Raw genomic sequence first — 15,801 nt, forward strand, 5'->3', positions numbered from 1 at the left:
CAAGGTAGGGATTGAGTGTGCTGATCACTGCATCACGCTAACGAAGGCTGCGACTACGAAAAGTCTTTTTCCTGATTGACGTCTAGTAGCTTCCGAGGTCCGCTACATACATCAACAAATTTTCACAAAATATGGGAGCAAGCGTACCATGTTATATTTCAAATAGGTAGCTACCAACCTAAGAATCAAATTCGAGATTTCACAACTGCTGGGTGCAGGACTCCTCCACTTTTCAACTTAGCCCAATCATCCTCGAAACCCTCTTCAACATCGGGGAAAGGGCCCATTGGCGTAATAGCCTTGGGGTTGATATCATAATGACTTTTGGTATACTAAGAAAGATCAGAGTGAGAAAACAGAATTGAACAAAGTTGGCAAGACTAACATTTTCCTTGATATGCTTGAAATCCGTCGATGCCTTGGCTGCATCGACATTCCAATACATCCCCTTCAACCAATTATTCAAGACAGGATAATCATGCCGGATAGTGCCGAGATTGCATTTAAAGTGTTGAACATAGACCGTATCAAAGCGAATCAGTGTGGCATACAGTCGAATATCCAGTTCGGTGATTTCTTTCCCGAGTACAAACGGACCGCCATTCTGAACGACGAGGCGCTCGAGTTTATTCAACGCAGCAAAGACAGTAACGACGTTCTTGTCATAGTCTTCCTGCGTGTTCGCAAATCCGGCTTTGTAGACACCGGCGTTCACGTCGGACTGCATCCATGGTGTGATTTCGTCGATTTGTGCTCGTAGATGAACCGGGTACAGATCGATTGACGCGACCGATGGCTCAAGGAACTGATCAAATGCCTTTGGCAGCCAGCGTAGAAGCTCCGCACTTTCCTAGAAGCAGTCAAAAACCCGACCGCCCATTTGCAGAAAACGATGCGTGGAAGAGCGCTTACATTGCACACAATTGTGCCGCTTTTCTTGTCCCACAACAAAGGTACCGAATACCGTCCTTTGTAGTCCGGATCGGCGCGGAAATAGATTTTGTGCAGATAGTCCTCTCCGAAAAGGTGATCGACTGTTGCACCGGGATACTCGTCTTCAGATGCAGGGAATCGCCATCCGGGCCAGCCTTTGGAATCGCCTTTCGGGTACGGCATCACGATACTGAGGCCAATGAAGTCGGTAAGGCCCTTTAGGTGGCGCACGAAGTTTGCTCTATGTGCGAATGGACAAAAGTAGCCGATGTAAAGATGATAGCGATCTTTTTCGACGGGGAATTCAGTGCTTGGTATGACGCCATGCCACCCGTCGGTGGTGCCGGGCTCGTGAATTTGCTTGGTACTCGTGGACATGTTGATATCTCGAGTTGAGTGAGTCTTCTGAACAGAAACAGACTGGAGACAAATGCGAATATGCAGATATAACAACTTGAACTTCAATCCAAGGAAACATTGGCGGGGGATGGAGCTACGGAGCCATTGGAGTGACGTGAGATGGCGCCAGTCATTCTGCTGATTGATCAGAGTGAGCGGAAATATTCCGTTCCACAAGAAGGCATTACCTCTCAATGATTCTACCGAGACAATAATTATTCAATGTTATTATCAAAGTTGGAAGGTGCGTCGCGAAAAGGGAAAGACTACTAGTATGGCAAGTCAGCATGTCTCTCCACTTCCTACCTCCACTTCCTAGAATACAGTCTTGAACCGAGCGACTGGATAGTCCATCGAGGTGATGCAAAGATACAGCCTAATTAAAGCAACACCAAATCAGTTGACTCTGGTCAATCCTTTGACCGAAGTGATATTGGTAGGTCCAGGGCATTTCATTGCCGTATCTACAAAGCCAAAGGGATCAAGATCAACAATGCGCTCAATCGCGCCGAACAACCAAATTCAATGTTTTGCTATCATGTATCATGTATTTTCCCATGGACTAATGGAACAAAGGGTCCTTCCCTCAAAGCAAAGTCCTCATATCATCCATGTTACGAATACCAGCCAAGTTACCCGCCTTAACGCGCTTGAGCGTCAGAGCCGCAATCAAAGCCGCACCAACACCCGATCCATCCTCAGCGGCCATGATAGACACCTTGTCCTTCTCATTAGGCGCCCAGTCCAGGATTTCACGTAGGGCCTGCGCACCGCGAGCCTTGAAGTGGGGGTACTTGGTGAACACTGAGCCGTCGGCACCAACGTGGCAGGACTCGATGTTCTTCTTTGTGCAGATGGCGGCGACACCGCAGGCGGAGAGACGCGCGGCGCGGGTACCGATCAACTCGGCCAGACGGCGGAGCATCTCGAGTTCACAGTCGGTAGGACGGATGCCGAGTTCGCGGTCGAAGATGTCTGCTGTCTCGGAGAGGTTCTCGTAGGGGTCTTCTTCGATGGCGGCGAGGAAGGAGGCGTCAAGGAGGTAGGGCTTGCGGAGCTTGGAAGTATCCTGGCCCTTGAAGATGAGGTCTTTGTGCGAGTCGATGAGGTCGATTAGGGCCAGGCGGAAGATTTCGCCGAGGTAGAGGCCTGCGGTCATCTTTTCGAAGGCTTGTTGGCCAGGTCGGGGGGGAGTCGCGGTCGATGATCTCGTCGTATTTGGATAGGGGGAGGACGACGCGCTCGTTGTCAAAGGCACCGTATTCGCAGTTGATGGCGACGGGCATGTCGGGGGGTAGGTTCATGTGGGCGAGCTTGGGGACGGAGCCGACGTCTTCCATGTAGGCGGCGTTTACGCCGGTTCCGAAAATACAGCCGATCTTCATTTCGGGGTCCGTGTATGCGGAGGCGATCATTGTGCCGGTGGTGTCGTTGATCAGGGCTGCGACTTTAATGGGGAGGCCCTGTGGGTGATATTAGTCGTGTGATAAGAGAAGGGGGAGGGGGAGGTATAGATGCGACATACGCGCTTCTTCAGGATGTTCTCCAGAGGAGGAACGACGTCCTGGCCCTCGACACCGTCAATGTCGAAGCCCTTGGTCCAGCGCTGCAGAATACCGTGGTCGATATACTCTTGAGTGGCAGGGTAGGAGAAGGTGAAGCCCAGGGGCAACTTGGCGAGATCCTCGTTCTCGTGATGGTGCTCGATGAATTGCTGCAGACAATCGGCAATGTATTCCCACAGCTCCTCGGCGGTACCAGTGCGGAGCTCCTCGGGCATCTTATACTTGGATTGGGTGATGTCGAAAGCGCCCTTCTTATCGGTCAAGGTGATCTCGCAAACACGCAGGTTGGTGCCACCCATGTCGAGGGCCAGGAAGGTACCTTGCTCGTCTCCATCGGGGAAGCCAAGGACCCAGGTAACGTTCATCGGCTATGGTGGTGTCAGTAAGTTGAATCTTAAGTCGCTAATGTGTGTGGATGCGCGGGGTTCTCACAATGTTGCCGCCCTCAACGGTCAGACCTATGGAAAACAACCCTTGTTAGACAGCGGACCTCGATGTATCACAGAATTCAGGAACGTACCCTTCTCCAACTCCTTGACGAAGTGGTTAACAATCTCCTTCAGCTTAGCACGGTCCACGGTAAAGGCATCTTCGAAATCCTTGATCTGCTGCAACAGATTCTGAGGCAGATCGTGCATGGAACCTAGCAACAATAAGAATCATCAGCAATCGCGAAGGACATAGGTAGGCCAGGGGGGGGTCTCGCAGAGAAGGAGAAGCTCACCCTTGCGGGAAGGAGGCTGCTTAGGACCAATTCCAACCATATTGAAAGTAATTAGATAGATGAGATGAGATGAGATGAGAGGGAATGTGGAAGGGAAAAAGAAATAAAGTGGGATGAGAGGGTGGGGATGACGATGGACGTGGGGCAGCGATCGACTTAGCTTGTTTTGGCTGCGGTGGGCAAGGTGAAAGAAACTCTGAGACAATTCTGGGATACCCTTGGGATATTATGTCAATATTATGGCATCTATTTTACTCTCTACTCCGTGCTCTCCAATTGAACGTACTTCTGCTGACAGCGGTGAACTTATTATGCTATTCTTTCATGATAATCTACCTGTCAACTCAACACTAACGCGCCTGGTGCGCCAAGTGTGGAAATACATGACTGAGACCACTCACAGTCTCGCATTCTGTCTCTCCGCCATGTTGGTTACTTTGGTGGCTGCTCCTGCTGCCACTATTGCCATTGCTTTTGTCTAGCTTCTCTCGAACACGCTGCTCGTAAGCATCTGTCAAATGTAGCGAGCGGTCAACTTCTGATGTCAGGCGATCCACTTCCTCCCGCAGACGTTCGTCCCGGTCCTGCGGCGCATTCTCCTCCGACTGGGTCTGGATCTTAGCCTCGGGCTCAGTTCCCCCCCAAAGCGCTTCCAATTCTTGCTCCCATCCCATCGCCTTGGCAAACTTGCGCACTCCAGCATCACAATCGCCCAGTAGAAGAACATCGTCAGGTCGCGATCCAATTCCACCCACTCGTTGCATATTAATCAAAACACGAGGCACCCCCTCACTAACCAGCGAGGGGAGGCTGGCAAACGGTTGGACCGATAAACTCGTCCCCATCACGATGCACAAATCCGCCGCTGCCGGCAGCGAGCGATTGTCAAAGAATGATGACGGAAGAGCCTCACCGAAGAAGACAATATCAGGCTTGACGTAACCACCACATCCGCAACGAGGGACTTCTCCCTTTTCCACCATCTGGTGCATCTCCTCGTCTGGATACGGCGTCTTGCACTCAATACAGCGCTGCGAGGCAAAACTGCCATGGGCCTCGACGATCATCTCCCCAGGAACCCCGGCTTGTCGCTCGAGGCAGTCGATATTCTGCGTAAAATGCTTCAACAGCATGCCCTTGTCGTAGAGCAATTTGATGAATGAATGGGCGATGGTGGGTCGAAATTTGCCGGGGTACAGCTCATGTGCCAACGCGTAGAACGGCTTGGGGTTCTCGCGGAAGAATTCAATGTCGAATACATCCTCCGGCTCCTCCAGGTCCAAAAATGCCAAATTGGCGTAGAGACCTGTATCTGGAGATCGGAAATCGGGGATTCCTGCTGATGTGCTGATTCCGGCTCCCACCTGTATTAACAGTCAGCATTGCATGAGACAGACATCCAATTCGGAGTGGGGGGGGATATCTGACATACCATTAAAACGATTCGTTTCACATCATTCTGCTTGATGTATTTGGCCACCGCCTCCATGCTGCGCGCCTCCAGCACAGAAGGCCGAGTGGACTGGTCCGATACAGTTGACTCTTCGTTCCCCATGGCACGAGGGCGCCTAGGCTGTCGATGGCGGGGTCTGCGGCGGTGTCCTATTCTGACGGAGTGTAGCAGCCACAAAAGCTAAAGGATGAGTGTTTGAACTGAGACGAGGTGATTTCACGTTGAGAGAGACTTTGCGTGATGGGGAGAAAATGACGTTTGGTTGCAATCTCGACGAGCACAACTGCCTTTTTAAATCCACAAATTTCTTCTAAAAGCTCGAACACAAATCCCCTTTTCTTCTAAATCGCGAGCTCCCTTTTATACGAAAATAACAACAATCTAATGTTTCTCAACAAACAAATTCAGTCCAAGTTCTTTGTATATAATCCATTCCCATTGAGTTTGGTCTTTTTTCTTCTCTTTTATTGAGGAGGCTCCATCTTCACCGCCCACCAAAAGGGCCAGGCCATTTGGCATCAAAACATCCCCGACTTTCCTTTCTTCCTCCTTTCTTCTAACTTCTCGTCCTTCTTTCTTCATCCTTCCTTTTATTCTTCTGAGTAGGGGGGGCTTGTCTATAGCCAGGATGGCCACTGCCACCACCATCCCCACCAATGGGCACTCCTCCCCCTCACCTCCACTCGAGCAATTGCCTTCCGATGTCTCCCCGCAATCCGACGTCTTCAATGCCAGTTCCGTCACCGAGATCAAAGCTGCTCTATCCCGCCTACATACTCAAGAAGCATCTGTGACAGCTCGCCTCGATGCTCTGGTCACCTCCCAAAAGGACCTCTCCCGTGAATTGGGCCGACTCGATCTGATGCGCGCCCACATCGGCACACAAACCAGCACCACCCGATCCGTCAGTCATGGTATGCTTTCTGAAGCCGCCGGCACTGCAGATCGCATATCCAGCGCCGTCCGTCGCCTCGACCTCGAACAGGCCCGCGTGAAGGCAACACTGGAAGTGGTGGAGCAGGTCGCCGAGCTGAAGGCTTGCGCATTAGGTGTTGCGGGGTCAATGGGTGCTTCCCAGGACTGGGAGACAGCAGCCGGCTACCTAAATCGGGCGTCTCAAGTTCCTGCAAGCGTCGTCAATGGGCCATTTGCTGCAGAGATGGTTCCTACGGCCGAGGTGCCGGACCCCCCCAAGCGTGACACTGGACAATGCGGCGGAATCCCTCTGCGGCCTATTCCTGCGCGAATTCGACAAGGCGGTCAAGGAGAGTGATGGGGCAAAGATCACTCGCTTCTTCAAGCTATTTCCGCTTATTGGACGGTCGGAGGTCGGATTAGATGTTTATGGTCGTTATGTTTGTCAAGGCGTGGCGGCTCGTGCTCGGGGCATTCTCAACGCGAGCGCGGGTACGGCTAATGAGGGGTTCTTCTATGCCAATACATTGACAAAGCTGTTCGAGCATATTGCCCAGATCATTGATGGGCATGGTGGGCTGGTCGAACGCCACTATGGCCCGAGGAAGATGGGAAGGGTTATCGAGCGGTTGCAGATCGAGGCTGATGTCCAGGGTGGCATTATCTTGGATACGTGGAGCGATGAGCGCCATGTTGATCGCAAACTCATGGATATCAAATCCTACGCTTTCACTTTCCTGGTTCAGAGCTTCCTCCCCGCGCAGCGCCCGGGTCAACAGCACTCTAATTCGCCGGCGCCTGGGGCGGATCCGACTCCCGAAGATGAGGGCGTTGATATGAAGGAAATCGATGGCCTTCTCAGCGAGATGGCAATCATGTTGGGTCGGTGGTCGCTGTACTGCCGCTTCTTGGCGGATACATGCAATGTAAGAGAAATGCTTCCACATCCCATCCTCAATAGAGAATGAACTAACCGAGTGACTTTTAGTCCCCTGCTGAAAATGAGGGATCTGAAGATGATGCGCATTTCGCTCCTCCTGCCTTCCTATCAGAATCGTCGCTTGCACAGAAAGTCGGTGACAAGCTGGTCGGGCCGTTCAATGCTATGACAACCTTTTTCTTCCGCCGATCCGTAGAGAAGGCCTTCCAGCTTGACGAGTCGCCATCAGGATTGAGCTTGAACATGCGTCAACCATTGAAGTCAGAACCTCCTCACATTACATCCGCCGTCGACGACATCATGTACATCGTCAACAAGGTCATCCAACAGTCTCTCGCAACCTCGCAAGAGGGTGTAGTAACCAACGTCGTCCCGACCCTCTCCCGCGTGTTAGGCTCCGACTTCATCGGCATGACGCAGCGCAAGATGCGCGACGAATGCTACCCACGCGCCGCAGTCCAAGGCGGCCAACCGCCCGAACAAATCGTGATCGCCTTCCTCGTACAAATGAACAACCTCGATATCGCCATCGACTATATCCGTCGCATCGTAGCCAACAACACAGGCACACAGCAACAACAACAACCAACGCAAAGCAGTGGCGACAAATCTACCGAGCCAGTCTCTGAACACCTACGCTCGCTCTTCCCAGTCCCCAGCTCCGCCCGACGCGTCGCGCAAACCTTGCAAACATTGGCCACATCCTTTGAAGCAAAGGTCAACGAGCTTCTCTCGGACGGCATCCAAGTCGTCTTCAACAACGTGATCAAACAACGTCTCCGACCGATCCTCGCCGACGCATTTAGAGATATAGAGTACCAACCTACCACCACCGAAGAAACAGAATACGACGAAAACCGCAGCACCAAGGAAATTGTCCGCCCCCGCTTTGCAACAGGCTGGTCCGACCTTCTCCTGCCCATTGCGCGAATCCTCACCCAGCAAGCCTTCGCCCGCCTGCTCACAGTGACAATCGCATACATGGCCCGCCTGTTGGAGAAGAGACTCTGGTCTTACCAGGGTCGAGTGAACCCGCTCGGCGCGGCGAGATTGGAGCGCGATATTTCGGGTCTTGTTAGTGCGGCTGTGGATGTTGGTTTTGGAGCTGGTGGGGCTACGGGACGGTATAGGCATCGTGAGGCGTTTGTCAGGTGTGTGCAGATGACGCTTGTTATGAGTATGGATGAGGATGAGTGGGATGAGGTGCTTCATGGTGGGGAGGCGGCGGATGTTGTTGATAAATTGAGTCGGGAGGAGAGGATTCGTGTTAGGGGGATGGTTAGACGGGGGTAGATTTAAGCTGTTGACTTGGTGATTTGGTCTATTGTATAAAGCATATTTTCTTAGCATTTCACTTTTCTTTTCTTGCATTGTCCTATTGCATATACTTATCCATTTATGCGATCAGTCTACCATTTTTGCTCTTCCCTGCTTGCTCGAGTTCACTCGTTTGAAGCCAGGTTACTTCAACCAAGCCTGATTTTCTATATCACCTACATCTACTCTTCTCCAGTCACTGTCTCTACCTTACTTTATACGAGATTCATCCGATTGGTGCCCGGTCTCAGTGCCCGGTCTCAAAGCCCAATACAAATCCAGCTCCTAAATACGAGACTCGGAACCCTCAGCTTCTAACCTAATCATACTAATCATACTCCCCGCTGACAGCCATGCTAGACCTTTCCAAGCATCTCGCCAAGAGGGAAAGCTAACCGGATACAGTAATTCACAGGTCCGCAGTTTACAAAGTCTAACGATTCTAATCTTATACAGAGTTATAGTATATCTTAAGAGTAGTAAGATATTTAATCTTACAAGATTATATCAAAATCTCAGAGCCAGACTAGACCTAGCTATATTTACAATTAACATTGAATATTAAAATAGTAATTTACTTAGTCTCACTACTATAAACAATAATATTAACCTCACCAAAAGACTTGTGCAACATAAGGTAGACGTCAACACATTTTTTCGAGAGAAGACCCCGGTGATAAGGGCTCGTAAGTACTCATCCTATAATATATTATAGCTCCTGCTGGAAAAGCCCCACACTGGATATCAACCTCCAAAACCAGGCACAGATAGCCCGCTTCCGACTCCTTCTGGTGTAGATCCGGTCCTTCCGCAATTGGCAGAGAGAATAGACCCGAGCCGGAATATCCGAATGCATCCCAAATTTTTTGAAGTCTGGATTACCTCATGTCGAAAAGTGACAGACTTATCTTTCCATGTTGTATAGCAATTCAGTACAAACTTCGTAGGCTTGTGCGCATAAATCGTCATCATCTACACCATGGGGCAGGCGATTGAGACAAAGATAAACAAGTCGCGAAGTCGCAAATTCATCTACGTACCAGAAGGCTAGTTCTATGCTAGACGACTGCCAGTCAATGATACCGGTTATTATTAAGGAATCATCGTCTGACACAAAGACGTTTCGTTTATGTAGATCAAAATGGAACAAGACCGCTGCAGCTGCATATTGGACCTGTTTATTTGGGAACGCGGCCTCCAAGACCGTTCGGTATTGTTTGAGAAGTACTAAATTTGATTGAACTCTGCCGTGATAGGATGGTGTATCTAAGGGCCTCGGGTATTTTGGTAGAAGTTTAGATAGACCTGCACCAACAAGGCCATCTGCGAACCCGTTCAATATCTACTCGTTATTTCGAGACATTACTTTTCATTTTCTCAAGAATTGATGAATTTTTGTCTAGGATACATGATATTATGCCTTCATACTGTACTCAGGTGGTGGGTTCATGGTCTTCGGGACTATATTAGAGCGTACTGGATTGCTCTTTGATTGTGTCTTCGTATAGTTGCGTAATAATGTCCTGAGCTTTGGATCGATGGTGCTATCTTCGGGGATTCTGCCATTTGCATTTTGCGAGTTTGCTGAAGCACCATGTTCGATCAAAAGCCTTATCATTTGAGACGTCTCCTCTGAGGACCAGTTGTAGGCATATCCAGCTTGAACTGCCACATGAAGGGCTCGATTTCCACAGCTACCTTTCATCTCAACGTCTGCTCCGTGGTTTAAGAATGTTCGAGTAATCTCTATATTTCTAGCTCGGACTGCGGCGTGAAAAAGCAACTCTTTCTCACCATCGCAAGCCTGACACAGGTTTGGATAGTAGCGTAAAAACATATCCACTATTTTTTCGAACCCGTTCTTCACTGCATAGGCCAGCGGGGAGTTCCCGCTATAATCCTTCCCGTTAACTGCCAAGCTCGGGCCGATAATTCGGCTCCATAGAGATCGATTCAACGCCATGTCATGCTTCAGCAAAGTTTCACATATTTCATAGTGACCCTCCTTAGCAGCAAGAAGTAGAGCTGTATCGCTTCCTGTATCAGAAAGAGTAGGCGCACCATGAATTAAGAGAAGCTTGCTGATTTCCAAGTGACCCAAGAAAGCAGCAATGCGAAGAGAACTGTGTAGGTCTGTTTCTCTTGCCCGATCTTTCGTTTCTTCCGTAGATGGATCACTTTCCAGGAGCAATTTGACAATCTGACTGTGACCTTTGTGTACGGCGAGTTGGAGAGGAGTTCTGTTGTTGCCATCCAGGAGCCCGGGGATTGCATTCTTCTCAAGCAAGAGACGGGCGACATCCCAATAGCCCCCTTTCGCTGCATTATGAAGAGCCGAGGTTCCGTTTTCGTCCACGGTGTTCGGATCTTCTCCATTCTCTAGAAGCGCCGTTACAAGATCCAGGCGACCTGTTTGAGCCGCGACGAAAATGGTTTCGGTGATTTCGCAACTTTCATTCTTGTAAGTCTCAGTCATCTTGACAGGCATGAGATGGATTTCTGTACATGTTTGAAAGGTTCGAATGTGGTCTCTTTGCTCCTTTCGAAGTTTTAGTGCGCCAAGCTGACCTAGTCCCATTCAGGTTTCAATAAGCGAAACCGCCAATTTGATCGAATGTGTGTGTTGGTGCGAGCTTTGTGAATTACTCCTTAATATGTTGAAAGTAGGTCCGTATTGACCTGAGGCCCTTTATATGCTTTCGCAACAAATTATGGTTTCGGGGTGGGTGTGTCGATATACTCATCTTCCAGGAAACATGCTTAGTGTGGAGCTCAAAAGTAAATTATATGTGGAATTGAGGATACAACTCTTTCTTGGCAAGAAGCGTTTCCCAGAAATATCTAGCCAACCGGAGGTCGCGAAGCCTCGAGAATTATTCAACCAGCCTTACTTCTACCCCGCACCAACTTGAACCCAAACAAACCGCAATCATGGATATCATAACCTCCAACACCACAAGTATGCCCATCGCTTCCACGCTATCTGGGTTTACCTTTGAAAACTGGGGCCCAGTAACAACAACATTTACACCACCAAGCAGCTGCATCACAGCCTCGAACAAAATCGAGGTCGGTCCACGTCCCAGCGCAACACACAGTGGGCCGAACAAGCCCATCTACGCATACAACCTCCAATGCGAAACGATCGGAGGCTGGGAATGTTACCCCTCCGCCACGGTCGAAGCGAGTACAACGCCTGATACAAATCCGACACAGTTCTTCAGGGCGAATTATTATTCGCCGGGTCTTTATTGTCCGCATGATTGGGTGACTGTTGGTCTTGCTTCGTGGGATGGGGATGCGGATAGTACATCGTTGGTTACGTCGGGGATTTTTGTTCCGACGACGACCGCGGAGATTGTTCCGCGGGGGAGGCGTTTCTGGGGATTTTGGGAACGAGTGAGACGGCTGTTGCTTGTTGTCCGAGGTAAGTACTTACTGTTCATTTGCTTATTACGCATGATCTCTTCAGCCGAGAAAGAAAGAAAGAAACAGGAGCATGGAAGGCAGGGAAATTGAGAGTTGGAGCAAATAATAATAATTTCTAACTTGAACTACTCAATCCCCCGCCTTCAGATCCTATTCAGCAGATATAGAATACGGATGCTGGTCCACGGTATCAGATTACAAACCCTCCTCGGGCTGCAACTGGATAGTTCCCAAAGCGGATCATCTAGGCATTTCGACGGTAAAGACAATCATTAACGGCACGTCTACGACGAGATATCTCCAAACACTCGCTGCGACGTCACCCTTCCTTGGACCGACTACGACAACCTTTGATGCTGAAGAGAAGAAGACATTGGTCGGCATGGCTGTTAACCCGATGATAACTCTCGTCCATAAGAAGGCTGATTTTGATGGTATGTGGTACATTTCAAGTTCCTTGCTGGTCTAGCTGGTCACCTTGTTGAGACCTTGTCGGCTCTTTCTAAAGACTGCTTTGGTTTGTTCTTGATCGTGAAAACCTGGTATCTAACCATTGACATTGTCATTTATTAGCTGCCAGCCCTACTAGTACGAACCATGCGGCGAGACTATCTCCAGGCTCATCTTCTTGGGGCGGGCTTGGCTCCATGCTTGGTATTTCCGTTGCGGCGATGGCGTTGGGAGCTGTTTTCTTATTTCCGTAGTAAATTTGGACCTGGACAGTCGCTACAAAGGGGCTGTGATTAATTAACAATGACAATGGAGACTGGACGATGCAGAAATTTAATTCGGTCTAGTAGGTAATACTACTTTGGTATATCTCAATATGGACCAATCGACTACATTGTTGGTACCATACGTTGCGATCAATGAAAGGACAAACTTGAGTAAAGTAGGAAAAAAAAAATCAATATTCTATACTGCGAGAACAGGGATGATCCAACTCCAAAAATACAAAAAGCATATTGACACCCCGATTCATAAAGGTTTGGTCCAAATTTTTGAAGAAAACGCCTTGCTTGAAAGGTTGAGATTGCTTTTGCTTATTGGTTTCGCTATAGAAGCGAAGACCAGGGACAGAAAGCGAAGATGGTGCGGTGCGATGAGGAGCATGATGGCAGAGAAAGGGTGTTGTGTAGATTGGAGCGGATGATAGGTGGATGGCAAGGTAGGTAACGTAGGTATAGATAGGTCGGAGGTAGATAGGTAGGTAGGCAGGTAGGTAGGTATACAGGAAAATAAAGAAAAGCCCCAGGCTTTCCGAGCAAAAGTAGAGACAAGAACAGAAACACGCTCAGGGATATCGAACAAAATGCGAAAGCGAAAAAAAGGTGAAGAGGAAGGCTGAAGATGCGGGAGGATGGAAGGAGAAGATGTCGAGGGGCAAGGGAAAAGGGATATATTAGACATCCTTTTCATCGACAGGTCGCAAGATGGGTGCCGCGGTCGGACTGGGCGCACGAATTTGCGTGTCAGGGGGGGTGCGACTCGGCGACCTGTCTAGGAGCTGGCGCCATCTTGACTTCTTGGATCGCCATGTCACCCTCGCTGCCTCCGCGAGAGCTTTGGCTGATCTCGCCCATTGCCATGTTCATGCCCATAATGGGCGGTTGGCCCTCAAGCATCATCTCCGAATGCTCGCCAATACCGTAGCGCTCGTTGGCGGGGATGTGGTGACCATCTTCGTATTGATCCTTGGCCTGGGGGGTCCAGGCAAGGTAGTCGCGGCGAACCTCAACGTAGTCGTAGGCGAACTCGCCGAGCTGGTCATCGTCCATACCGAGAAGCTCAGCCTCTTCCGAAGCACGCAGGTTAAGGCCGGGGATGGCGTTGATGGTATAAGCGATGATGGCAGACATGATGAAGGAATAGGCGGCTGTTGCGACAATATAGGCGATTTGGATATAGAGTTGTTTATAGTTGTGGATGACCCAGCCACCGGTACCGCTGCCAGTGTTGACACCATCCAAGCCGACAATAGCGTCGTCACCGAAGAAACCGTTGAAGATGAGTCCGACAATACCGGCGATACCGTGCTCAGCGAGAACATCCATAGAGTCATCGATGCGAATCCAGTACTTGATCTTGGTTGCGTAATTGCACACGATGCCGGTGACGACACCCAAAATAACACTAGCCCAAGGGGAGATGAACCCAGACGCAGGAGTGGCAGCAACAAGACCCGAGATAGTGCCGGAACACCAGCCGACCATCGACCACTTTCTGGCGAGGCGCCAATCAAGCAGAACCCAAGTAATAGCGGCGAAGGCGGCAGTCAAATTCGTGTTCCAGGAAGCCATTGTAGCGCGAAGGTTGGCACCAAAGGCAGAACCACCGTTGAAGCCCAGCCAGCCGAACCAGAGGAAGACGGTACCGAGGAGGATGAGAGAGACGTTGTGTGGGCGAAAATTAAGCATCATGCGTTCTTGACGACGGCCCAGGACCATCGAGTAGGCGAGAGCAGTGAAACCGGATCCAATTTCGACGGGCCCGCCGCCGGCATAATCCATAACGCCGTATTTGTAGGCCCAGCCGTTGGAGTTCCAAGCCCAGCAGGCGAGCGGACAATAGACGATCGTGGCCCAGATGAAGGTGAAGACCATGGCGGGAAGAAGGCGACCGCGCTCAGCGACGGCACCCATGACGATAGCAGCAGTTACACCTAAGAATTGCATCTAGTGGTAGAGGATTAGCAAGGAGGTACATCATTCGATCGGAAAATCAGGTTCGTACTTCGTAAAAGGCGAACAGGAGGCCAGGAATCAAGGGTGAGCCGGGACTGGGATCAGCAAGGGTTTTCATAAGACCGAAGTTGCGTAGATTGCCGATGTAGCCGTTTGTCGCGGTGGTGGAAAAAGCAAGCGAGTAACCCCAGAAATACCATTGGAAAGTGACGACCGAGAACGAAGCCATACAGGCCCAGATCATACTGAGAGCGGACTTGCGACGAGCGAGACCAGAGTACAGGAAACCGAGACCGGGGATCATGACCATGACCATGGCAGAAGAGACGATGATATAGGCCTGGTCGCCAGACTGGAACCATTTGTTGACATTTTCGGTGCCTTTGGAGATTTGTCAGTAAATTGTTGCGATGCAGTAGGGCGAGAATTGGAGCTGCGAGGCTTCATTCTGGCTCTCACGCACGGGAATCACCGCCCAAGTCGGCGTTGGTGGAAAGGCTATAGTCGGCGGGAGCACCAATCCAGTTGTAGGAGGCATAGTCGGGGGCGTACGGGGCTTTCCCGTTGAACGCCGACATGATGAGCTAGCTAGCTTCTATTAAGGTGTAATCAAGGCGTGGGCGTGAGTGTTGGTGTACAAATTGTAGAGCGCGTGGATGGGGTGTGAGTCGATGGCGGGTCGGGAGAAGTTGAAAGGGTGTTGGAGATGGAAAATTCCAGAGACGAGTCGAGTCGGAGGAATTGAAGAAGTAAATGTGGAGAAGGAAAGCGAGTTCGCCACGGGGAGGCCAGGTATAAGAAAGAATTCTGGAAGTGTTGCGGAGGGCCCAAAATGCAGAGATAAGTCGGATCGACGGGGGCTCCACCGGCCTGAAATCGGAGCTGCTCAGCCTTCCAACTGGTGGTTGACGGGGCTGACTGGGAACCAAGGACAGATAAGGAAAAAAGAAATTACCCTTAGTCTTGATTAGTTTTTCCCTAGCTTCAAAAGCAAGGATTTAAAAATTCCGGGGGGAAGCGGCGGTTATTCAGAATTGAAGTCCAGTGCCTGTGGTCAGGTTTTGCTGATGGGGGTGAGAAATGAGTATGACAACAGTAATGGGATAAGCCAAGAGTGATCGATTAGAGTAGCGGTAGTGATAGCTGACGAGGACCAATGGGAAGGTATTATTAGTATTTAAACAGAAAGAGCCTAGAGAGAGAGAGAGAGACAGAGGGAGAATTCAAGTATAGATTAGAATAGCAAGATGTAAATATGCTCAATTGTCCTAAAATACAGGCCACAAAAAATGTAGACTATTCCATCCTGCTATCAGCTAGTACACAATACTTCATGATGAATCGCGACAGTGATGGCACAGCCGTGGCAACGGGGATGGGGCCGGGTCCCACGTCCTATCGACAGGCTTGGCTTGTACTCAACGCGATTTGTTAATGTGAAT

The 15,801-nt window shown here is 50.0% G+C and overlaps 7 protein-coding genes across 7 annotated transcripts; 2 read left to right on the top strand and 5 right to left on the bottom strand.

The window, feature by feature from the left end:
• Positions 1-185: 185 nt before the first annotated feature.
• N7533_012693 (putative cell wall organization protein/glutathione transferase (Gto3)) lies at positions 186-1,311 on the bottom strand (the record flags this gene model as incomplete). The annotated part of the gene is made up of 3 exons (XM_057109343.1): positions 186-332; positions 386-850; positions 913-1,311. 3 exons carry the CDS (start codon positions 1,309-1,311, stop codon positions 186-188), a joined length of 1,011 nt encoding a protein of 336 aa, XP_056954444.1.
• A 607-nt stretch (positions 1,312-1,918) lies between these two features.
• On the bottom strand, positions 1,919-3,661 carry N7533_012694 (putative hexokinase Kxk; the record flags this gene model as incomplete). The annotated part of the gene is made up of 6 exons (XM_057109344.1): positions 1,919-2,491; positions 2,568-2,795; positions 2,858-3,265; positions 3,330-3,355; positions 3,418-3,540; positions 3,622-3,661. The coding sequence occupies 6 exons, from the start codon at positions 3,659-3,661 to the stop codon at positions 1,919-1,921; spliced, it is 1,398 nt and encodes a 465-aa protein (XP_056954445.1).
• A 310-nt stretch (positions 3,662-3,971) lies between these two features.
• Positions 3,972-5,176, bottom strand: N7533_012695 (NAD-dependent protein deacetylase hst2-1; the record flags this gene model as incomplete). Its single annotated transcript, XM_057109345.1, has 2 exons — positions 3,972-4,985; positions 5,054-5,176. The coding sequence occupies 2 exons, from the start codon at positions 5,174-5,176 to the stop codon at positions 3,972-3,974; spliced, it is 1,137 nt and encodes a 378-aa protein (XP_056954446.1).
• A 526-nt stretch (positions 5,177-5,702) lies between these two features.
• Positions 5,703-8,222, top strand: N7533_012696 (Golgi transport complex subunit COG4; the record flags this gene model as incomplete). The annotated part of the gene is made up of 3 exons (XM_057109346.1): positions 5,703-6,209; positions 6,232-6,915; positions 6,978-8,222. 3 exons carry the CDS (start codon positions 5,703-5,705, stop codon positions 8,220-8,222), a joined length of 2,436 nt encoding a protein of 811 aa, XP_056954447.1.
• Positions 8,223-9,660: 1,438 nt separating this feature from the next.
• N7533_012697 (ankyrin repeat domain-containing protein) lies at positions 9,661-10,722 on the bottom strand (the record flags this gene model as incomplete). The annotated part of the gene is made up of 1 exon (XM_057109347.1): positions 9,661-10,722. The coding sequence occupies one exon, from the start codon at positions 10,720-10,722 to the stop codon at positions 9,661-9,663; it is 1,062 nt and encodes a 353-aa protein (XP_056954448.1).
• A 455-nt stretch (positions 10,723-11,177) lies between these two features.
• Positions 11,178-12,379, top strand: N7533_012698 (uncharacterized protein; the record flags this gene model as incomplete). Its single annotated transcript, XM_057109348.1, has 3 exons — positions 11,178-11,673; positions 11,870-12,109; positions 12,249-12,379. 3 exons carry the CDS (start codon positions 11,178-11,180, stop codon positions 12,377-12,379), a joined length of 867 nt encoding a protein of 288 aa, XP_056954449.1.
• A 768-nt stretch (positions 12,380-13,147) lies between these two features.
• N7533_012699 (ammonium transporter) lies at positions 13,148-14,937 on the bottom strand (the record flags this gene model as incomplete). The annotated part of the gene is made up of 3 exons (XM_057109349.1): positions 13,148-14,350; positions 14,409-14,740; positions 14,823-14,937. 3 exons carry the CDS (start codon positions 14,935-14,937, stop codon positions 13,148-13,150), a joined length of 1,650 nt encoding a protein of 549 aa, XP_056954450.1.
• Positions 14,938-15,801: the final 864 nt, after the last annotated feature.

The sequence above is a fragment of the Penicillium manginii genome (genome assembly GCF_028828005.1).
Source record: "Penicillium manginii strain IBT 31320 chromosome Unknown utg000009l:1.0-3297300.0:1.0-3298630.0, whole genome shotgun sequence".
Lineage (NCBI taxonomy): Eukaryota > Fungi > Ascomycota > Eurotiomycetes > Eurotiales > Aspergillaceae > Penicillium > Penicillium manginii.